We start from the raw sequence: 24,185 nt of genomic DNA on the forward strand, positions 1-24,185 counted from the left end.
GCCAACTTCTTGGCCCACAGTGTATTGCATGATAAAACTTAAATGTACAAGAGGCCCCCAATTGTATAGTTTTGCAAAGTGTTCTTGACACTAATATCTTGAACTACTTTGCATTTTACATAACTTATGCAGCAGATTTGATAAAAAACCTTCTTAGGAGAATACAGCAATTATACCTTTGTATATGTCACAATATGGTCATAAGATGGTGATATAATAAATTAAAAACTGATTTAAAAAAAATACTCCTATATACTGTTGATTACTATACTAATAATGGTTGTAAAATACTCTATTAAAAATGTTAAAATAGAATTTTTCCAACTGAATGACTATAAAGGTATAATTACTAGAATTCTAGTTTAATCTAAATAAAAAAAAAAACAAAACTTTGTATGGACTTAATTGCAATTTCTCTTAGATAAAAATTTTGAGTTGCTGATTTTTAAATTTGTCTTAAATTTGTTTAGATACCAGAGGTTTAGACCTTCTGCTGCCCAGTCTCAGTTTATTTTCCTTTATCTAAAGATACTCCAAACTATGTTTATTTACCCTTTAATTCAAACAATAGTCCATGGCATTCATAGATTTTCTACTGCTACTAGTCTTACAGATTTTATTCTGACCTGTGGCAAGATAACTTTTTTCAGCTGCTCCTGAGTGAAGTACTTTGCATAGGCATCTATGTGAGACAGAAGCACCATCCGGACATGTTCTTCATGAACTTCAAACAGCTTTAGAAGCACAGGGATCACTCGGGTTTGAAATAGAGCTGGTGAAAGCAAACAGCCTGTCCGCTTTTCTCCCTGCTTATCTATTTTAAGAAATGGTGAATGATACAAATGGGAAAATGAAACGAAATTTCATTTTAATAAAAAGCCACTGAGCTTGGTATAACTATACAAATAAAGTAAACTAAAGAGGACAGTGGCTTTCCTGGAATACACATAACAGTGGGCCCTGTTGGACTAGCAGGCTTCTCCCCATCTTCCTTTAAGGCTGGCCTGTCCATGCTCTTTCTAACTATGAAATAAATGATGGCTGTTAATACCTGGCAGCTCTGCTCCCACTTCTCCCCCACTCAAGCAGAATTTGAAGGTAAAGCAAATCAGGGCATTTGCTCTAAGGTCTTCTTGTTGGATCATTCTTCATCAATTTAGATAAAAAGATAATGAAAGATGACATCAAAGGTTTGTTTCTTGAGAAGGAAGGGTCAGTGTGCTGCTAGTAGGATCAAGAGCAGTTTTCAACAGTCAGGACAAACATAGCTTACAAGCTATACCACGAAGCTCTGGACTTCTCCAGCTTTGGAAACTGCTTCCCAAGTCATATGCTGTGACTTATTTTTTGCCTCTACTTAAGAGTTTCCCCTGGAATTCTCATACTATAACTCACGTCTAGATTGTCACAGAATGCCCCAGAAGGGAAAAGCTCTCAATACAATGAATGTTTTCTATGAGTACCCTTTTCTTTCCTCTCTCAAAATCCTATGATGTTATCCTCCATTTACCTTTTATCTCTGATGAAGATGCAAGATGGCCTTTCTCTTTAGCAAGGCCAACCCTTTCACCTTCTTGTTGGTAATTTTCACAAGTATCCAATTTTCAGAGAATAACATGGGGAAAACAAAATTGGGATTCTAAAATTGCCATATACTGGAGTCTACCTTTACCAGACTGCATAAAAAATGAGAATGGTCTTAGCTATTGTCAAAATATCCTGATAATACAATTTTATCATTAGCACCTTATGAAATCAGCTTTAAAATGTTGCCAGTTTTTATTTTTGAAATTTCTTTGCTGTTTGCCAATTACAATGGTAGTTCTGGTCTCCGAACATTGCATGACATTGAACTATCTTGAACTTATAAATTGAAAATTCATGGTAATTAGTTCCAGTTTTTCCATTATTGATGAAAAAATTACCACTTCTAATGCCTTAGTTTTTTTTTGTGAACAATATAAAAGCTAATGCTTCCATACTTACTTCTAATATTTTTAATGTAGAGTGAAATTTGGTTTCAGACAAGATTCCTTATCTATTAAGAAATTACACAAGTAGTTGAGTTTAAGCCCCAAATTAAAAGCATTAAAATTCCAGATTAAAATCTTTCATTATATTACTATTGCATTACACAGGAGATAAATTTTGTGTTTTAGAGGTATGGATGTATATGTAGAAAAGATATATTCCGGGAATATTTTTAACTTGGATTTGAACAAAACAGGCTATATCTACAAGGAGACTTTTTGTTTTACATAAATAAGTTATAGAGTACTATAAAGACAGAATACTGAAGGAGGGGAAAATTTGTAGAAATATCAGAAGCATCCCACTTTTAGTAACAATCATCAATGGGGCTTAGACTACAATTGTTTGGTACTTATGTAGTTACTTAAAAGAAAAAAAGAATATTGTCTTGTGCCAAATTATGCTCTACATTAAAAAGTATTTATAGCAAGTATCTTCACTGGCAGGGAAAACTAAGGCACTTAGAGGAGACGTTAAATAAATGTAACATAAGAACTGGGACTAATTACATTCAATTTCCAACTTGTGATTCCAGACTGTCTGGCATGTAAAAATCTCAAACTACACATTTATAATCACTCAAATTAGTTGCTTTCAAGAATGCTTAAAATATTCACCTTTCTTTGGGCCAAGTAAGTGAGGAAGAAAACTCTTGACAGCTACTGGTTCTGCAAATACCAGTTGGTTAAGCAGTAGAGGGACCAACCTGGAAGCTATCAGTTCCTCGGACAAACCACTCACTCTATCAAGCAGAAATCTACAAACCAAAAAAAGATACTTGAGAAATAAAATAGTTGGTGAATTTGATCTACTCATTTAAGCTTTCACCTAAAAATGTCCTAATCCCACCTGATGCCATCTGTGAAACTTATCTATGAAGATCAACAGTTGGGTCCCCAAGGACTTCATGCAAAAAAAAAAAAAAAAATATATATATATATACATATATACATACATATATGTGTATATATATATATATATATATATATATATATGCGCCTGCTTGAGGCAAAACATGAGATTAACATCTGTAAACACTTCAAGTCCAGAAATGAAACTAGAAAAATAATTGGGTTTTGTTCCTAATTGGCCAATTAGGACATAACCTTTTTTTTTTTTTTTTTTTACAAGTCCAATATGAAAACAGTAAAATTAATGTGCTGGTTCATAACCCAAATTTCAGAACATCTCATCCCTTGTTTTGTCATGCCACAGTCTCCTTGAATTGTCCTACCTCAGTTATTCTGCCCCAATCCCCAGGCTGCAATACCACCCCCTTCCCTCTTAATCATCAGGATGTTTGATAAGGAGAAAGATCTTTTTATCTTAGACAACATGACCCCTGACCCTCCCTTGTAAAAGGCTGAAACTGATGCACTGGAATCAGACAACTGAGCACTTAAGGCTAATTACCGATTGGAAAATATTCTATGGGCATATGCTTGGAAAATGGCCCTTCCCACTATTCTGTGCTGGCTCAATAATTGGTGTATACAGAGGATTGTAGGAGGGATTAAGGAGTGGAGTAACAAGCCAGGGTCACTTTTGGCAGTAGAGGAGGAGGAGGGAGATCGTGGAGATCCTGCATCCATCCCCTTCACTTCTACCCCTAAAGACCAAAAATAAAGACCAAAGACTTTTGCTTATCCTAACTCTAGCTGATTCTAAGGGCATCCAGGGTGCTAACTCGGTCTTCACACTCCCTACTTATCAAAATGTTCAGTGCCTCCCCTCATCCTGTCAGAAGCAGATTGATAGTCTGCTCTCAGTGCTCTGATTCTGCCCCTGCCTTGGTCTGTTGTAACCCTGACAACTTGGAGCCACGTGTGTATATATACTTCATGGGAAACACACATTAATTGCTGGATGCTTTGGATATCAGCCCTGGGGGCATCATGCCCCCCAGCACAATCTATCCCTTAAATATAAAATATTATAACTCCCTAATCTCTATTTTGCCTCAGTTTCTCCGGCATTACATTTTTATGTGACTCAAGGACTTTGACATCTTTAAGTCCTTCTACTTACTTGAAAAATTCAGTTTTTTCTTCTTCACTCTTTAATGTTAAACTCTTCAGGAAATTCACAACTTCTAGGAAATCATTTCTATATAGCAGAAAGCGAAAGGTTATATTGGAGGAGGGGGACACCAAAAAGAAACTACCAAAGATCTGTTTTAATATCTGCCTCTCAGGTAATATCACAGCACAGATTGATTGGGAGGCCTTCAGGATTTAGGAAATTAAAGAAAATTCTTACCAAAGAACACAAAGAAAACTGAAAAGCCAGACTTTCGTTCTGGATTCAAGTTCCAACTCTTCTTTACCACTGTGACCTTAGGTTAATGACTTTAATTTCTCTGAACCTCTTTTATTATTTGGAAAATGTAATGAACATAACATCTGCTCTGCTTATCTCAGAGTTGTTACAAAGGAATAGATAAACATGTGAAAGGCACTTTAAAAATGCAAGGTTTTATCCATTAATTTCTTTTCATTTGCAACTTTTTTTCAGACCCTCCTTTTTAACTTATTCTATTGACTAACCAAGCACCTTCATAATTTGAGACCCCAGAGAAACAGCCTGTAGTTTTTTTTAAGTTTAAGCCCTCAGTATAGTATTACCTGTTAAGATAAAGAAAGCTAAAATCTCCATACCCTTAATTTAATATAATGAACTAGGTTAGGAGCTCTATTTTCCCTTTTATTGCTTCCTAATGAGAGGATTATATTTTGGTCTTGTTCATTTAATAATCTCCAAGCCAATCACAAACTATTAAAGGAAGGAGGCAATCAACAAATAGAATTAGGTTTCCTCACCTAAAGAAGTCATGAGACAGTAAGGTACAGAGTGCTGGCCGACCCTCTGGATCAGGGTTCAAGAGCATTGAACTCAAGGTCTGCTGAAAGCCTGACAGACTATCTGCTGAAACTGAAATTCAAAGCCATAATTAGTTTCCATTCCCTTCTCCCTGACCTATGCTGATAGAGCAATCCTACCACAGATGAAGGCTAACAGGTGATAAAAACCCAAAGTCCCGACTTTTTTGCTAGGTATTTTTGCCAGGATTTCGCAGCCCAGGAGCACCAATTACCTAAACCTTTTGTTCTTTAAGTGGACCTTAATTACAGCACCACCCCAGCTGAATTCTTTCTAGATAAAACATCCTAATACCCAAAGAACTGTATCCAACCAGAAAGCCAAGGTTATTTTTCCCTTATTAAAAAAACAAAAACCCTATTCTTATCCTTGCTAAAAAACAAAACAAAAACAAAACCATGGATTTAGCGTGCTGAGGTACAATAAAATCTTGATTTGGAAAAGATTGAAGATTACAAATTCTTTTGAGACACCTAACGACACAGGCCCACAACCTTAATGTGCTTTTGGTGTCCAACACTTCCAAACCTCAACATTGCCACCACTTATCTCATGGAACCTATAGTATAATTACAACTTACCTTGTTCACTTAAGATTGTGAGCAAACTTTCCACCATTATTCCAAATGAATAGGCATCCCGAGCGTGTCCATTTGTCTTTTGCAAAGTTCTAAATTCTGCAGACTGAAAAGTATTAGAGATTCTCAAACCAGGATATCTGCTTGTATGAATCAGAACACAAAATTTTTGATGTTATACCTTCACTATTGCTTATAAAAGAAAACTGATTTAAATTCTATGTTAGAACCAAATGATGTATTTCAAAGCTAGCTAGACTCAATTAGAGATGAGTTTATGCTGCCTATACATTATGTTCTTGAATATGTTCTTGACAGGTTCTATAGGCATTACATAGAGAAATTTTTATAAGAATTCAGAACAAAAACTACATTTGCTTTAAACTTACTATCAATCAGCAAGTATTCATTAAACTTCTCTACACTATGCCAAGGACTGCCCTAAGTACTGGGCAAACACAATGAAGGAGCTTATACCCAGGAGTTTGGCAAAAAGTTTACAGGTAAATGTTTCCCATAGAGGAACATGACAATTGTTACTTATATAAAAATCTACAATTGATCCCTGAGAAAGCAATAGCTCTTTTAGCTATCTAAAGTGATTGGGGAAAGCTAAGTAGTAAGTGATCTGGAAAATTTCCCTAATTTGTGACTTTTTTTGTAAGATATTGTCAGTGAGACTAGGTCCAATAATCCGTCTACTCCAAAGTCTTTTACATTTAGATGTAATATAGGCTCCAGGAAAGAAATCCTTTTTCCCTTCTCTACATCTATAGTCCTAAGAATTGGCCCCAGAAACTACTTTAGGGCAAGAGAAAAAAAGGCAGCAACAACCCAATTAGAGTGAAGTGAGAAGTATGAAGAGTTATTGGCTGCTATTGTTCTTTTTACCTAAATAGATCTCCATTAATTCTAACATAAGTCAACATACCTTTTCTTCAGGAGGGATAGATGTTTGGTCTCTTAATGACTGAATGCTTCTCAGAAACTGAGAGGAAAAAAACCCAAAAGATCAGGGTCAATACTTTAATCCCTCAAGGACATACACTAGGTGAGCTGCTTCTCATGCTTCTAAGAAATACAGGTAAAGCAATTAAAAAACTAGATACGGTGACCAGTGGTCTTCAACAACTTCCATAGCTACTCAAATTAAAACTGACTAAAGACACAACAGAAAGTAAGTGCTTATGCTGCTTATCCTTTGGTATCATACAGGTGATCAAACATAGCAATTCTGAAATCAAAGAAAACAAGACTGAGAGATGACTCGATAAGCATTTATTAGGTGTCTATCCTGTGCCAGATACTTCGGGTGCTAGGAAGACAAAGACACAGATGAAACTTTTTTTGCTACTGAAGCCTCTCTGCATTTCACTCTCCCCTTACCCTACAACCTCATGGCAGTAAAAGGATAAATTATGGCATAAGAGCTAAGCTATCAATAAGCTTTCATTAATAAATTAATCATTTCCTCTGTACCTGAGATTTCCTAGTACCAAGCTAGGTGCAGTAAGAGTGTATTAATCAGTTTAAGGCATGGCTGCATACTCGCCTGAAACTCACTGCCTGGGGAGCAACAACTATACACATGAAACAATTACATAATGATTTAGCATGAGACTATGCAGTTGTAATGGGAGTGCAAGAGCGCTCTGAAAAGAACAAGATGGGTGCAGTGCAGGCTCACACCGTCCTGGAGGAAGCAGTTTGTAAGGAGTTCTGGAGAGTGAGGTTAGGCAAGCACAAGGACAAGAGAGCATGGCAGAGAGTGAAGAGACAGTAATATGCAGAGACCATTCAGGGAAAATGAACAGAACTGTGCACAAGCCAGGATGAATGTCAGATAGTGACGAGGTTGGGCAGGGGAATGGAGCTTGTTTATAAGGGGCCTGAAAGCTCCACAGGAATTAGAATGGATACTCTAAAAGATCCTAGAGTAGAATCCATTAGCTAACTGGCATGAGAAATCTGCTTTAGGAAAATTAGTCTGGCAACACTGCAGAATGAATGAGAAGGGAAGAGACTGAAGGCACAGAACTAAAATAGCTACAGGAACCAGAATAAAGCTGTTGCTCTTCATAGATGAAATAACATGTTCTACTGGAAGCATGCTAGCTCAAAAACTGGGTTTCAATTCCATGACCTTGGGCAGGTCATTGGACAGCCCCCTCAGGCTCTCTAGTGGACCAAATAATCTTTAAAATCTTTTTTTCTAAGTCAGAAAAAAAATCTGCCTCTTAAAGGTACAGGTATGGTGATTCCGAAGGAAAGACAATGGATGGAAACTGGACCACGAAAGCTCATCAGAGTGACTAAGAACAAGATTGTACTCAGCCCTTCAACAACCAGAAGCCGACTCTTCTCAGTCCAACACAACACAGTCTCTTCTTTGGCTCTTACCTCTGGCGTGGCTTCAGAGACCTTACAGACTGTTTCCATTCCTCCTAGCTTCCAGTGCCCATCCTCACTTACAAACACAGATGACAAACAGACATTGTTGTGCGTTAGGTTTCCCTAAAAGAAAGCACATGAGGATGGAAGACTGAAACATCTATTTCACAATGAGTGACCCAAATGGTAAAGAAAAACCAATCACAAAAGGAACTTTGGCAGGCTGATAAGTTCTGAAATGAGCCTGTTCTTCATTTAACTTAGTATATGGGTAGAAGTCAATCATATGACTGTATTTAATAAAGGTTATACTAGTGATGATACTGAACCCAATCAAAAATAAAGTTGCACTAAAAAAAAAAATTACTTTCAAAAGCAGTTAAGTTTCCCTTAATCTACAATGAGGATGTGGTCTGAAGAAAGTTAAAACTAAAACTCTGCATAGCCCAAGTAAAGAAGAAAAGGAAAAATGGTCAGTTATCATGTACCAATTTACATAACTGTCAGGAAAGCCAAGAGTAGGTTTATTGCTTATCTATATGCCACCACAGACAATATTATTAAATGCTTTCAAAGAAAATTTTTGTTATTCTGTTACACTTTTCATTTCATGATTTTTTCTCTTTTTTGTGCCTTCTCACCTAAACACAGAAGCTGGCCAACAGAGAGGGGAAAAAGAGCAAAAGCATCGGGAAAGATGACAGTTACTAGAAGGGTTTAACAAAGACTGGATTAAAGGGCTGGGGTTAGAACAAACTCAAACGGACTGATAAGGGACATAAGAATATTATTGCAAGGACAGATTCATTTTTAAAACCTAGAATTACTCCAAGAGACACATTTTTGTTGTTATTCCATTGTTTTCAGTTGTATCTAACTCATGACCCTACTGATGGTTTTCTTGTCAAAGATACTAAAATGGTTGGTCATTTCCTTCTCCAGCTTACTTTACAAATGAGGAAACCGAGGCACAGTGTGAAGGGACCTGCTCAGCTAGGAAGACCCTGAATCCAGGGCATGACCTTAGAGAGAAGATGTTCCCAGACTAGTCTCAGTGCTCTGCACACTACGGTGCCATCTAGTGGCTTTCAAGTGGATATGACAGCCCTTTAAATATTCCACCCACTGGACCATTAACAACCCCAGTTGTTACATAAACTCTTAAAACACATAGTGAACATTCGCTTGTGCGCCACAAGCCTGAAGTGACATTATAAGGAAAGCCCTGGCTCCAACACGTGGCAGAGAAAGCTGGACCAGGGACAGCTGGCTTGGGGCCAATTACCTGGGGCAAGGTTCAAGGCCAAAGAGACTATCTGAGGGAAGCACTCTCAGCCCGGATGCATTTCTGCTGATTTCAGCTGGATGTTACCACTGAGCTAAGGACCTGGCCACGCATGCATCAATGGTGTTACTGCAAAGCAAGGACCGCTGGGAAAACCAGTTAGAGCTTGTGTCAAAGAGTCTGATGTAAGCAGGTCTACTTCATTTACTTTCTGCCCTTTGTGACCTGGGACACTGCTCGCATGGTACCCAAGGTCTTTGGTCTGTTTTCACAATGGCAACTAGAACAAAGGAACTAAATGAGATGGTGTCGAAGACCTAGTTCTAGTTCTAAACAAAACAATTCCTCTAATGTTTAAAACTGCAAGGAATTGTCAAGAACCTTGTGTTCCAAGACTCCTAAGAACAAACCAAAACCAACAATACATTCAACGACAGTAGAAGCAGTTTTACAGAGTCCCTTTAAGTGGTGATCATCAGTGAAAAAAGTATAACATTAAGTCATCTGAAAATAAAAACCAGGCATCCTGAGGCTTGCAAAGAGCTCTGGAGCTGGAGCTCAAGGGCCTAGGTTTGAGTCCCTACCTACCTGTGTGGGCTTGGAGTGAGCCACCTTTCTTATCTGTAAAATCAGAATTCAATTAAAGGACTTAAAAGTCTTTTCCAACTCTAAAGGGATCATCCCTCAAGACTGTGACTTATGGACTCCGACCAGCTTGGTGAGACTAATACCCAGTTCTGCCAGCTATACCTGATAGCGAGCCATTCCACTCTTCAACATTCTGAGGATTACCATGTTTAAAAGTCCACGATCTGGACAATAATGCCCACTTATAAGTAGTTTTAAATAAAAGCTTCTCTCTCTGTAGAGTGCACAATGTCATTCTAAAACATTGACCCAGATAGCATCCTGAGAGCTCTAATCATAGCATGTCATATACCACCCATAGGACCATTTATTCCCCAAAGGCTTGGGCTTTGATACTCACTCTGTCATGAAGGAAAATGAGAGCCAGTAATATATCATAGATGCCAGCACAGAGCTCCGCGGCAGACAGTGTTTCCAGAGCCACAGCAAGGGGCTGCACTCTTTCAGTGACCAGGTGGATGCCACTGGTGTCCACAGTGCAAGACAGGAACCGCAGCAAGCAGGGATGGCGCAGGGTCTTCAAGTGCTTTAAGAAACAAAAGAGAAAGAGGCAGAGAAAGACAGCAGAGAAATAATTATAAACTTTAAACTCAACTTATTAACAGATGTCATCACAGATGATAGAGAGGGGATCAGGGGAATTAAGAACGATCAATCAAGAGTCTTGGATTCTAACAGTCCATATACAGTTTTAGTCCATATTGGGCACTTAGAGCACTGAGCCGGGAGTCAAAGACTCATCTTTCTGAGGTTAAGTCTGGCCTCACTCACTAGCTATGTGGCACTGGGCAAGCCCCTTCACCCTATATGCCTCAGTTTCCTCATCTATAAAATGAACTAGAGAAGAAAATGGCCAAGAAATCCCCAAAGGAGGTCACAAAGGGTCTGATTCAACTGAACAACAAACCATAATAGGTCTCCATCATAGTGCTGCTGCATAGCCTCAAGAAATGAGACAAGGGAAAAAGCATGGCTCTAAAGTCAAAAGGCCTGGGTTTAAATCCTGCTCCAATGCTTACTATCTGTGTGATCCTGAGCAAGTCACAACTTCTCTCAGCCTCAGTTTTCTTACCTGTTAAAAGGGGTTGTACTAGATGTTCTCTGAGGTCCCTTCCAGTCCAGATCTACAATCCTACGATATTTACTTTTCTCAATTCTAGTTTGATGTTCACTATTTCAATTCACTATTTAATTTCATGACAAGTAGCAGTGCTGGATCAGATGTTGTCCCTTGTTCTTTGAAGAGGACCAAAATGAAATCACTATGTTGGAGTCAAGATACAATGTTGCCCATCAGACCAATACAAGTTAAGAAGGCTCTACCACAGTTAGGCACAAATAGTTCACACAAACAATTGGGATTGAGATGTCTCTAAATCTGGTGGATCTCATATTTCTTTTGAGCTACCACAATTCTGGTTTTTCACCTTCTTTGAGGCAAGAATGCCATGCTGCATGGTCCTCTGCCAGCATCTTCCATGTCCCATAACTGATTTCAGAGGTCTTCAGAGAGACTTTGAGAGTGTCCTTATATTACTTCTGAACTTGATGTGAGCACTTGTCTTGGGTGATTTTTCCATAAAAGTCTTTTTTAGGCAAGTATATCATTCAAACAACATGGCTAGCTCATCAATGGCGTTTGCATGCTTCCCAGTGCAGCTCAAGGGAGAGGACCTCAGTGTCTGGTATCTTATCCAGCCAGGTGATCTTCAGAATCTTCCTAAGACAATTCAAATGGAAACAATTCACTTTCCTGGCGTGGGGCTGGTATACTGTCCAGGTTTCACAGCCATATAACAATAAGGTCAGCACAGAGGCTCTGTAAACCTTCAATTTGGCAAGCAGCCTCATGCCTTTCTTTCTCCCACAATTTCCTTTGGAGTCTTCCAAACACTTAAGTTCTGGCAATGCGTACATCAACCTCATCATCCTGAAAATTGCCAAGGTAAATGAACTCATCCACAGCATTCAAAATTCTCCACTTGCTGTAACAGACAGTTCCATATATCGCTGCTCTGTTTTCCTCTGTATCTCTTTTCCTGTTAATCGGTAGGCCAAAATTAGCACAAGCAGCAGAGAACTGAGTCTGCACCAAGTGCATAATCATCTACAAACAAAAAGTCACACACCAAGTGTCCGTTCACTTTGGCTCAGAGTCTTTTCAAGTTAAATAACTTACTGTCAATATAGTAGCTGACTTCAATGATAATTTTGATCCTTGTTGAAGGCATCATGCTGAAATTATCAGGCTAAAAAGCATGGGAGCAAACACAATACCCTAATTCACTTTATTATTACCCTTGTTCTTTGTCCAGTGTGTGCTAACCCAGGCAGCATGCACTTTTGTTAAATTTATGGTATAGACTAGTTATCAGTTGCTAATTACTGTTTAAATCTTTAAGAGAGGGGACTTCACAAACTGTTTAAGGAAATACATAGCATTAAAAAAAATCTCTCTGCCCCAAAAGTTTACTTTTTTATATTACAGCATGAAATCAACATAGATATGAGGCATTGTTCAAAAAATGTATGTGCCCTACACAATAAGTTTGCAGGCCTGGAAAGGTTCTAAGAGGTCATCTAGTCTAGGTCATTTTACATTTAAAGAAACTGAGACCCAAAGAGGTGAGAGGGTCACAGGTCAGAAGCCAGGATTTAGTCAGGACTACTGACTCGCAATCCCTAGTTCTCATTGGGGACCCCACAGCGTCCTGCCCCTATTGGTGGTGGGTTACTCTATTTCACATGGTGCTGGCACTGGCTTAAAAGTAGCTATAGGAACAACAGTTCACTCTTTCTATCATATGGAATTCTGGGAAGCACTTCACACTATGATCCTCCCAGCAGTTCCGAAACAGATTATACCCACGGAGGACCCGAAACCCAAGAAGTCGGGTCTGAGGGCCACCCAGGTCAGAGGGCCTGAAAAGGGATTCAGTCCCAGGTCTCCTTGATTCCAAATTCACCATTCTTTACATGGCACTGAGCTGACTCCAGAACATTTATATTGTACTTTTAGGTTTGTAATGTCAGGGGCAGTCTGACATTTCATCTGATTTTTTGTGGTGCTTTTCCTTCTATTGCTATTAAAATTCAGGCCACTTAGAATGGAAGCTCGTTAAGGGCAGGGAGGCTGAGGACTGATCTCTGAAATCCCCTGCACTTTCACAGCTGAGTGGAGGGAATGAGGAGAAGACATGGAGGAGGGAGATACCAGGCCTGTTATTTCATGGGTACAGCGAACTCTTGGTAAGGAAATTCTCTCCATCACTGTAGATCTGAATTTGATTTGCAAAACAGTCTTAGAAATTGCCTGAAATACTAAAACAAAGCCACTTTTCCAAGGCAGAGAGCCAGCTAAGTACAAAAGTTAGGGTGTAAATCCAATTCTTGGCTGGAGACCAGCTTTCTATTATATATTACAATTCCTCCCCTTGCATACAACAGACACTTAACACATGTTTTGGGGTTCATTTGATTCCTAGCTCTATCTTACTTGCTTTGTGACCTAGGAAAGTCACCTGATATATGTTTTACCATTTAAGGAATACCATGTGCACCATCTATTCCTGTATACTACTTGGTTTTCAATGAGCATGAAGCAAGTGGTCAATGAATTTCTCCCCTCTCTCCCATTTAAAAACTAGATCACAACAGGACTGTGTTTGGGAATCATACATTTAAGAGACGCATCTGTCCAAAACACTACTTTTCTGTGATCATAATGTCACAGAATCTCAGAGCTGGAGAGACCTTAAAGAACACCTATTCTAATCCATACCAAGAAAAGGGATCCTCTTTCAACAACATGCCCAGAAGTATAGTAGATGGGACCCACTTAAGGCAAAGCATTTCATTTTGCATAAATAGCTTCTTTCTTCTCCAGGATAAGCATCTGGGAATGTTTCAACCAAAGCTCATAGACCATTTTCTTGAAGACCTTTGCCTTGCTAGCTTGCTTCCTCTAGAAGTTTATCAACTTATTTCCCAAAATGTGGTACCCAGAACTGAATGAAGTGCATCAAGTACAATCTGACCAGGGTAGAGGACAGTAGGACCATCATCACCTTGCCTAGGCCTGGACACCCCCTAGGCTTCCCTCAGATCACGTTAGCTTTCTGGGCTGCCGTATCACTTCTGACACATGGCAAGCTGTCATTCTATAGAAAGGCCTTATTTTACACATACATACATAAAAACTTATTTTTTCAAACTAATGTCTAGCCATGCTTCCCTTTTTGTATTTGTTCGTAGGCTGTTTTTTCAAAGTGTAAGACTTTCATTTTCCCCTGTTAAATTTCATCTTCTTACACTCAACCCAGTCGAAGCTATAGATCTTTTTGAATCTTGACCATCATTCTTCCTAGTTTTGAGTCATCTGCAAATTTGATAATCATGCCTTCTTTGTCTAATTCAACATCTGTTTAACTAGCACTGAGCCAAGAATATATCTCTAAGACAATCTACTAGAAACTTCCTTTGAAACCAGTTATCAAAGGATGACTACTCTGGGTTAGTCATTAAGTTCTAAATGCACCTTTTCCACAAGATTATCATGAGACTCTGTCAAGTGCTCTCCTGAAATCCAGGGAAATTAGCTATAGCATTCTTTTGATTAGACTAATACATTTGCTATACCAGTCAATAAAGGAAAAATGATTAGTTTGGGATTACCTAAGCTTGTTCAAAGCTGTCTCTGACATTTCATTTTTTTATATTCATTCACCATCCTTTCAATAATATACTCTTAAGATTTTTGCTACTAATGAAGTCAAGGTCAATGACTTGTACTTTCTTTTTGGGGGGGAAGGGCTAAAATTATCCAAATCACAGATGTTCAGCTTTATAGTAACAAAATAGGCCAAAGAAAATACTATATTATTAATAAACATCATATCCTCTTTAACGCATGTCAATTAACTTAGTAAATTTCATTTCTCGGCTACTTTTATAAACACGTAACTTTTTTTAAAAAAACTGACAGCAAGATATTATATTGGAAAGTTGAAGAATAATTGTTCTTATAAACCAGAGGAAAGCTTCATGAAAGTGGGCCATGAGCTGGATTTTAATTTAATTCAAAAATTTTTAATTTAAATTTCCTTCAGCCTTCCCTCTACCCCCTCACCTAAGAATTATTTCAAACAAAGGTAGAATTTCATTCTGGTTTTTTGTTTTTTTTTTTTTGGCTTCTGCAAAAGTGTTTCCTTACCAAGGCCAACCATTCTACATATATCCTTAATCCCATCTTTCCTTAGAACTAGCCCCTTGACCATTCCCATCCCATGCAACTGCCCAAACACATACACACACATTCTAATTTTTGTCCTCTTAAAATACAAATATTAATACATATTAACCGAATAGACCAAGACAATATAGTAGAATTGGTCTCTTCAAGCTTTATGTTTGCATTTTAGGAAATAACTTCCAAAATGGCAGTGTAGTAACATGTATTTATTAGAGGTAATATGGTAAACAGTCTGGACTTGATACAACACATCTAACCATTCTTGATAAGCCCATTTGTTGTTCATTTCAGTCGGTCTTATCTCTGAACTGTACTTGGCCTTTCTGCAGATGCTGACACTATGGATCAACCTCATCTCCCTGACACTCTCTTCCCACTAGGTTTTCCTGACACTAATCTCCTCCCATTTGTTAGAGCACTGCTCAGTTTCTTTGGCTGAACCTTTATCCAGGTTATACGCACTAACTGTGAGTAGCTCCAAGGTTCTGTTCGGGGCTCTTTCCTCCCTCTATACTGTGTTGCTTGATCTCTCACGGATTCATTTTTATGTAGATGATTCTCACCTACCCCTAACCTTTCTCCAAACCTCCACACTCACATTACTAACTGCCTGACACCTTAAAACTCAGAATGTCCAAAATTAAACTCATTATCTTTCCCCCTAAACCTTATTACTCTTGTGATACTGCAATCCTCCAGGTACCCTGGCTCGTGCCCTTGGGGGCATCACTCAAACTCTCCTTACCTACCAGCTTCACACCTTCACTACCCTGAACAGGCCCTCATGGCCCCACATCTAAATTACAACATAGCCTTAGTCTTCAGGGATCTTCTTTCCTCACTCCAGTCCACCCCATCTGACCATATCATCTCCCTATTCAATAAATCCCAACAGCTCTCTATTACTTGCAGGCAAATGTATAAACTTGTTTGGTGTTCAAAGCTCTTCCCCTCCTTTTGAGTTTTCTTAATCTTTGCTCATATATCAACCCAGGGACACCAGTCTGTCTACTTGCTCCTCCTTAAACAAGATAATCTATCTCTTACCACTGCATTTTCCCTGGCTTTCCCTTTATGCCCATAATTCTCTCCCTTCTCATTTCCTGATTGTCCTGGTTTCCTTCAAGTCCCATCTCTCCTTCATCTCCAGTCCAGCTCCAGCTCCTCAAATGACTTTTGCAACCCTCCCTCCCTGAAATCCAATTCATTTGCAAGTCATGATATCACCTACCTGACATCAAGGTCCACTTAGAGAACAAAGGATAAACAAAGATCTTTCTTGCAGGAATATCTTGGCCTCCCATCTTGCTAATCTCTTGTCAATTATACTCAATTTATCTTGTCTGTAGTGCATGTTCTCTCCCCCAATAGATGTGAGATATTTAAGAAAAGGAACTATTTTTCCCTTTTCTTTGTATCCCCAGGTGGAAATGTGCACAGTTCTTACTTAGCACATAGGGGAGACAAAGACCCTCTTGACTCTAAATGTCTTGTAGAATGACATGGTAAAAAGCCCTTTCAACCTATAAATACAATGATGAAGATCTCTTTTCTTTGCACTCTCCCTATCTACTGCTTTTTTCTCACTGTCCATACCCAGGTCTTCCCTATTCCTTCACTTGACTATGACCTGTGAAACCATTTCCCTCCACTTTTCCATTTCACAACCAAAGTCCCAGAACAAATCTCTTTTACCCCAATTTCTCTCACTTCAATCTGCCTTCTGATCTCACTACTTACCTGAAACTGCCAAGATCCCCAATTGTTCTATAATGATGTTCTATAATTGATGCAGATCCCCAATTGTTCTATAATCAGAGAGCACAGCCCATTATTTCAGATATCTAATAATAGCTGCTGTGATAGCTACACTCCCCCCAACTCCTAACAAACACAGAACAAAGTACTACTAACAACAATACCTGCTAGGCTAGGGAAAACAAGGGATCAACACAGAAGATACTAAGCAAAAACTAAAGTATAAGTAACATCACAAGATCAATGTTTTGTGATTAGAAGGAACCTTGCCACTACACAGAATTACCAATCTCTCTATTTTTGTCCACCTGCATTTCTGATTTCCTTCACAGGCCAATTGTACACTATTTCAAAGTCCAACTCTTTTTATACAGCAAAATAACTGTATGGACATGTATACATATATTGTATTTAACTTATACTTTAACATATTTAACATGTACTGGTCAACCTGCCGTCTGGGGGAAGGGGTGGGAGGAAGGAAGGAAAAAGTTGGAACAAAAGGATTTGCAACTGTTAATGCTGAAAAATTACCTATGTATATATCTTGTAAATAAAAAGGTATTAAAAAAAAAAAAAGGAACCTTGGAGGTTTTCTAGTCCAATCCTTTCATTTTTATACATAAGAAACTAAGGCACAGAGAGGCAGATGCTGTCGCCGATAGAATACTGATGTAGGGCCTACCACATAGGACAAGCTTTTATTGTACTTGATCCTCACAACAATCCTGCTTAAATCAATGATAGCAAGATCAAAAACCAAAACTCTCAGAGAAAGTAGTAATTCAACTAAAAGTAGTTCAGTGGTTCAGACTCAGTAAAACCGCTGAAACCAAATGCACCAAATCCCACATTTCTCAAGTGTTCATTACTAGCCCAAAGATAATTTAGATAGAATTTCATATTGTTCCTTTTCAGATTATTCAGACTGAAGTTTCAGATCTGATACTTTTGCTATAGTTCAGTGTGGAAGCATTTGAAGAGTTGCTTTAAAAACAAACCTCTCCTTTTGCACATGAATTTAACTCTGGCCACAGCTGCTAAAGACTTTGGCCTAAACCTGTAATAATAAACATTGGATGGTATTATAGATCTAATCTTGTCAAAAGATACCTGGCACTTATTGTTAGACCAAGCCCTACTGGGTACTCAAGAAAGCCAGAACTGGTGTTGTACTAGGGTTTTCCATAAGTGCCTTTGCATATAAAACTCAGCTGATGTTTAAAAGCTTGGCCAAACGTTACTATTCATGAAAAATTGGCCTCAAGTTTCCACTTCCCTAAAACAGCACTTCTACATTTGTTGCAATATATATGGTAATATGGAAACTCCAGCTCTAACTACGTGCAACAAACCAAAGAGCTTTATAATTCCTCTTCACATAAACAGGTTTTATATGTAACATTATAAAAAGGAATCACTTTCTTTCAATAATACAATAAATAGCACATCATTCACTTTTAATGTCTTTACTGATAATGGAATCATCATATTCAAAAGTTTGGCAAGTTGTGCTACATATTATATCTTTCTAAGAAAGGACCATGAAAATATGAATTTCTGGTTCTTTTCTGTATGCTTAGACAATATGGAAGCAGTTTTATAAATCTCATGGTTATTTCTGCTAATGACTTTAAACTGAAGCCAATTATTTTGGTCATCCATAACATAAGATAAAAGCTAAATTATAAAAATACTTAACATCCAATTTTTTTTTTTTTTTACTGCCCTGTAGTCTAGTCCAAGAGGTATTCATTAAGTCGCAAACCATTAATTTTGGAAAATGCTCCCACCTTTGATAAAAATATCAAATTCTTCTACAGTCATTTGTACAAATTCAGAGAGAAAAACATTTACTGTATTAAAAAAAAAACTTCACATAACAAGGACACATTCCTCTTTCTCTCAAATCACATGTGGTCTAGAAAAAAATAAGAACATTTCTAAATCAGATGCATTCTTTAAAAACACATTACAGTTTTAGAATGGATTTTAAAAAACACAAGTCATAACACATAAAATAATTCCTAGTCCAAAAAGAGCCCTATTCATTTAATTAATTCTGAAGTCATAGGTGTGTAGTACTTCTCAAAGCACTTTCACATATTCATTTGGCCCTCACAACAACCCTGTGAGGGAGGCAGGACAGATATTATTCTCACTTAAGATAAGAAAATAGAATCAAGTTCAAATGCGACTTAGATAGGACTAGACCCATGGTCTTTTGTTTTCACTCTAGAAGTATTCTATCAGAAAATACTGGCATCCTACGCTGAGGAGGGTTGTCAATAGACAATGCATTTTCCACAATTTCTACCAAATTATTAATATCTGGAGTGGGACAGAGGTAAAGGTTTCACTAAAAAGAAAATTATTTAGTTTTAATATAGATTAAGTATTTCCCAATTTTACTATTTCTTTGAAACTATATCATAAAGTGCATTGTTATAAATTGGACTGTGATTTCCCAGAGAAATATTTTAATTAGGGGATTATGTCCCTAATCAAAGACTCAGCATCAAATGAATCATAGAACAAATATAATAATAAAATCAAAGATACAACCACAAACTTCTTCAATTATTAAAATCAACAATAGCACTATAATCAAAGTCCTATGTAATACACATAATTATACAAGAGATCTGAAATTATATGTAACATTTAAAAATGCAATTATCTAAAACAATATTTGCTTAAAAAAAGAAAAAAAAATTTAGTAACAATAATCTTGCTCATTTTTTAAATGCTTAGTAATACCTTTTTTTGGGAGGATCATTTTTTGGGAGGCTCAGTTCTTTATTTTTAAAAACTATCTGGAGATATATGAGTTGATGATTGGTTTTTCTCTAGAAAAACTTCACTGTAATATACAAAGGCATTCAAAACCATTTTACTGACTATGGAGTTTCATCCCCATATAGGATAAGTTCCTTGGATGACATACTGATAGACTGTTGAATAATTTAACAGAAGTAGCAAAAGTAAAATATAGATAATCGTCACTTTGCAGTTTAAGCCCCAAAGTTCCCAGGGCAAATAGTTTCCATTTACACTTGCAGCAATAAATTAAGTTGCAAAACATACTTTTAACATTTCCCCTAAGATAGAACAACCTGTTACTGTAACTGGGCATAGTAAAATTAGCCTCACAAAAAAAGTTCATATAAAACCTCAAAAAAGTAAATGACAAAATCAATCACATTGATTTTTATAAAACTGTTTTATTTGGAGATTATACTTGGTAATGTCCCACCAGTTGGAGACATTCTCAAAAACTGCTAAGTTTTTAAAGGAAGCTATGAATAAACCTCTGGAACCTCTCATCTCATTTATTTCAGAAAGAAATCTGTCCTTTCTTGGATTCAAGTTTTGGGTTTGTTTTTTGTTTTTTTTTTAATAGGAAATGATAAATGGAGATAGCAGCAGGTGCTGATTATTAAGTAAAGTCATCTCCTCTACAGTACCTTGGCAGCTTTATTAACCTTGTCTTCATTTTCTCTCTTGTATACAAAAACCGAGGCAAGCTTGCCATCTTGTAGCACGGCTGGATAAACAACCAGTCCAGCAGGGAGGCTGAAGGGCGGCTCTTGAAGGGTGTAGCTCTTTAAAGCACTGTTCTCAGATCCCATACCTTGTGAGCAGTGAAGCTGAGGTGGGGTTTCTTCTCAGAAACACAGACCTAAAAGAGATTTCCAAAAACATTAAATCCACCTATACATTAAGCAACAAAACAGAAGACTCACTCCTAAAATTGAACTTTTTAAAAAGAGTCTCTCCCTTAGACTTTTCAGAATCCTTTGAACCTCCCGACAGTTCTCATTAAAGAATAAATGCTCAGCAATCAGCCAATATCCCAGACTAAGGGCTTTGGAGTATCTTCAGCACCTCTCCCCAGGGAATCCTGTGTGGGAGGGCCCAGAGAAATAAGGGAGCTTGTGCTTCCCAGCCCGTTTATTTCAGCAAATTTTAAAACAAGATCACCAGTTTCACAAGACCCTCCAGATTTATAATTTTATCCATCAACAAAGCATTTATTAAGTGCTTACTATGTGCCAAGCACTATGCTAAGTGTTGGAGATATTTATAAATAAGACCCTCAAAGTCCTTACATTCTCCTGGGGGGGACATAACATATTCATGGATATGTATAGGAGATGTACAAAATAAATACAGTGAAGGGGCAAACTAGGGGAACACCTAAGGGAATACAGAAAGGATTCTTGAAAAGGGATCTGGGGTCTCCAAGAGGTGTAACAGATTCCCAAGAAACTTGCAGCTTATGCAAAGGCAGAGGGGCAGGAAATGAACTGTCATACATGGGGAACAGCAAATGGGCTAGTCTGGTGGAACAGAGTTGAGAAGGAATAATAGAAAATATGTATAGGAAGACTGACTGGAACCACATTGTAAAAAGAGCTTTCAATACCAATTAGTCTAGTAACAAAGAACTGAAGCTTCCGGAACAAGGGAGGGAAGTGGTCAGGCAGATGAATCAGAAATTTCAATCTAGCTGCTGTGTTGTCGATGGATTGTGAAAGAGAGACGGGATGCTGGAATACTAATTAGGAATCTACTGCACAGATCCAGGCAAGAAATTATAAAGATTTAGAGAAGGAAATAGCTATAAGAAACCTTGAGGAGGCAGAATTGAGAGGATTTAATGCCAGGCAGAATAATAAAAATGGAGAGTTGAGAACGACTCCTATTTTGTAAACCAAAGGTACCATTAATGAAAATGGTTCAGAAAGAAAACTACTAAGTCCTGTTGTAGTCATGGTGAAAATATCTAGGTGACAAGTAGATGGAGACACAGGACAGGGACTCAGGAGAAACACTTGGGCCTGCCTGCCCGCCCATTGGGGGTAAGTGAGCCCGTGGAAGCTAGGAGAGGAGGAGGAGAGAGGCGAGTATAGAGGGCCAGGACAGCCACTTCAGGGACAAGAGGTGAGTTATGATTCTGCAAATCGGAACCAGAACTAATGTATCATGAAGACCCAGGGAGGAGAAAGTACCAAAAGAAACAGAGTGTCACCTGTCCCATAGTACAAAGGTCAAAAAGGATGGGAACTTGAGAAATGTCCTGATGACAAAAAGCCACAGAACAAAAGGCAACAAAATGAGGTAATAAAAATCACAATACCAAATAATAAATGATTTACGGGCATTATAGAGTCGTAACATATTTTTTTTAATATGATATTAAGAACTGAGAGTAAAGATCATTTCCTAAAGAAGTAGGGCATTTGAGTGTGCTTTTTAAAAGAATGGATTAGAATTTAACAGACACAAAAAGATAAACAAGGCATTCCAAACATAAAAAAATAGCATGAGAAGAGACTCAGAGAAAGGAAAGTACCGGGTATGTTTGAAGGGTTAGGGTACTGAGTCAGGCAGAGTAAAAAGTAAAGTGAAAATGAGCTATAATAGATAAGACTGAAAAGGCAGAGTAGCACCTGATTGTAGAATGCTTCTGAATGCCAAACAAGAATGAACTTTTTTTGTAGACAATAGCGAGTCTCACTTTAGGTTTTTGAGAAGAGTGATCTGACCATATGTATCCAAGAGGAAGAACTATTTGGCAGTAATGTCTGCAATATTGAAGGCCAATCCAAAAAGGGAGAGAATGGAAATGACAAACTTGTTAGGAGGCTATTGTTACATCCAAATAAAGAACCAAGGAGGGTCTTTATCTGAGTGAGAAATAGATCAGAAAGAGATTCATGTAAATGATAGGGGCAAAGACAGAATTAAAAACATTTCAGAATCAAATTAATGAGATATGAGAGAGGGAAATGTAAAAAGTTACTTTAACTTATAAACAAAAGTTGAAAGGCAGAGTAGTGTAGTTTTAAAATATTTGATATCTGATTTTTTTGAAAGGTAAAATACTTTACATCTATTGGTTTGTGATGCAGGCAAAAAGCACACTAGGTAGAACACTGGATCTGGAGTTCAAATATTACCTCAGATACTTACTAGCTTGACCTTGAACAAGACCATTTAACCTCAATGTGCCTAGTTTTCTCCTCTTTGAAATAAGGACAATAAGTGCATCTATCTCCCAGATTTGTGAAAATCAAATGGAAAGTACTTTGTAAATCTTGAAGCACTATACAAAAGCTCTCATTATTCTTTATTCCCAAGTAAATTACATGCAATAATTTCCCCAAATGGACCTAACGCTTAAATTGTTTACTTATTTTTTTGCCTGGAGAACTTTTAGAACCGGCTAATGAACTAAGTATTAGTTCATTAAGTGGCTTACATTCGCAGCAGCCTTCAATGCAAAGTAAGAATCACTAGATAAGAAACAAGAGGGCAAAAGAATGCTAGTAAAATAAAGGCTGAGCTCAAGTGTACTTAAAACATTTCAAATAAAGCTTTTCTAGTTAAAATCATATACCCAACTTTCCTGATTTCCCAAAGCACAGGCAAGAAAAATTTTTTATCATTAAAGATTATTCTCTAACTTCAATATTTATTAAATGACCCCATGTGTGCTAAGCATGGAATGGCATTTAAAAAGTTTTTATGAATGAGATTTATTTGGATCATTTTAGCATTTTCTTCCATTCACGTTTATTTAAAATGCTACAAATATGCAGATCAATTGGCATTTTGTAAGTACTACATACCAAAGTGCTAAATATGCTAATCACATGTTAAAAAATTTTAAATTCCCCTAGTTCTAAGTATAATTAGTAATGCAGCAAAATGAGTGTGCAATTTACCTAAAGTTTATTTTAATAATTATTATAAAAGACTCCTGATATTTTAGTCATGTGCATCACCTATTTTCCCTTCTCTTTTTGCCACAACTTATGTGAGACCCTCATAAACAACACTTTCCTCTTGCCGTGTCATGATCAGCATTAGTTCATTACACTTCTGCTTAATTATGCTTACCTGAAAAACACATCAGACTTAAAAAGATGCGGCAGATTGCTGTCCCAAGACAGGACTGACTTCACCCCCCTCATAAATGTCAAACTACTTCCTGCCCTGATACATTTAGATATGCTGCCTCCATTCCCGGAAAAGGGAATACCTTTTAGGCACACAAGAGTACCTTCCTAAAATAAACATGGGTCAAGGAAAAGTTTAAGGGGTCAAGAGGTAGTTAAGTTGAAGTGACAGAAAAAAAAAAAAACATTTTAGAACAGACTTTTCAAGAACACAAGCATAGAGGAAGTACTGTGACCACAGGAAAAAGTGGTTGTCCAAAGACAATCATCAGGAACTTACCACTAAACTCATTTCTAAAGTTCTGTGTAAAAAACAAACTTTGAGTTCACTATCATGTCAAGAATTCTGAATTTAAAATCTGAGAACCTCAGTTCAAATCCTGGCAAGTCCCCTG

General features: G+C 37.5%; 1 protein-coding gene across 4 annotated transcripts in view; it reads right to left on the bottom strand.

Annotated features, from left to right (window-relative positions):
- The window catches only part of SCYL3 (SCY1 like pseudokinase 3), a 31,273-nt gene that overhangs the window by 4,132 nt on the left and 2,956 nt on the right, over positions 1-24,185 (bottom strand). For 3 of the 4 annotated variants that reach the window (XM_031936857.1, XM_031936859.1, XM_031936858.1), the window contains exons 2-10: positions 20,290-20,504; positions 10,154-10,339; positions 7,890-8,003; positions 6,421-6,477; positions 5,493-5,595; positions 4,851-4,962; positions 4,060-4,137; positions 2,649-2,788; positions 627-814 (exon numbers count right to left, since the gene is read on the bottom strand). In XM_031936857.1, coding sequence (XP_031792717.1) covers positions 627-814; positions 2,649-2,788; positions 4,060-4,137; positions 4,851-4,962; positions 5,493-5,595; positions 6,421-6,477; positions 7,890-8,003; positions 10,154-10,339; positions 20,290-20,454 — 1,143 coding nt within the window. In that variant the 5' untranslated portion in view covers positions 20,455-20,504. Of the gene's footprint in view, positions 1-626; positions 815-2,648; positions 2,789-4,059; positions 4,138-4,850; positions 4,963-5,492; positions 5,596-6,420; positions 6,478-7,889; positions 8,004-10,153; positions 10,340-20,289; positions 20,505-23,731; positions 23,751-24,185 lie in introns of those variants that run through there. The other variant, XM_031936860.1, reaches the window with a different exon arrangement.

This window comes from Sarcophilus harrisii, chromosome 4 (genome assembly GCF_902635505.1).
Source record: "Sarcophilus harrisii chromosome 4, mSarHar1.11, whole genome shotgun sequence".
In the NCBI taxonomy this organism is placed as follows: Eukaryota; Metazoa; Chordata; class Mammalia; order Dasyuromorphia; family Dasyuridae; genus Sarcophilus; species Sarcophilus harrisii.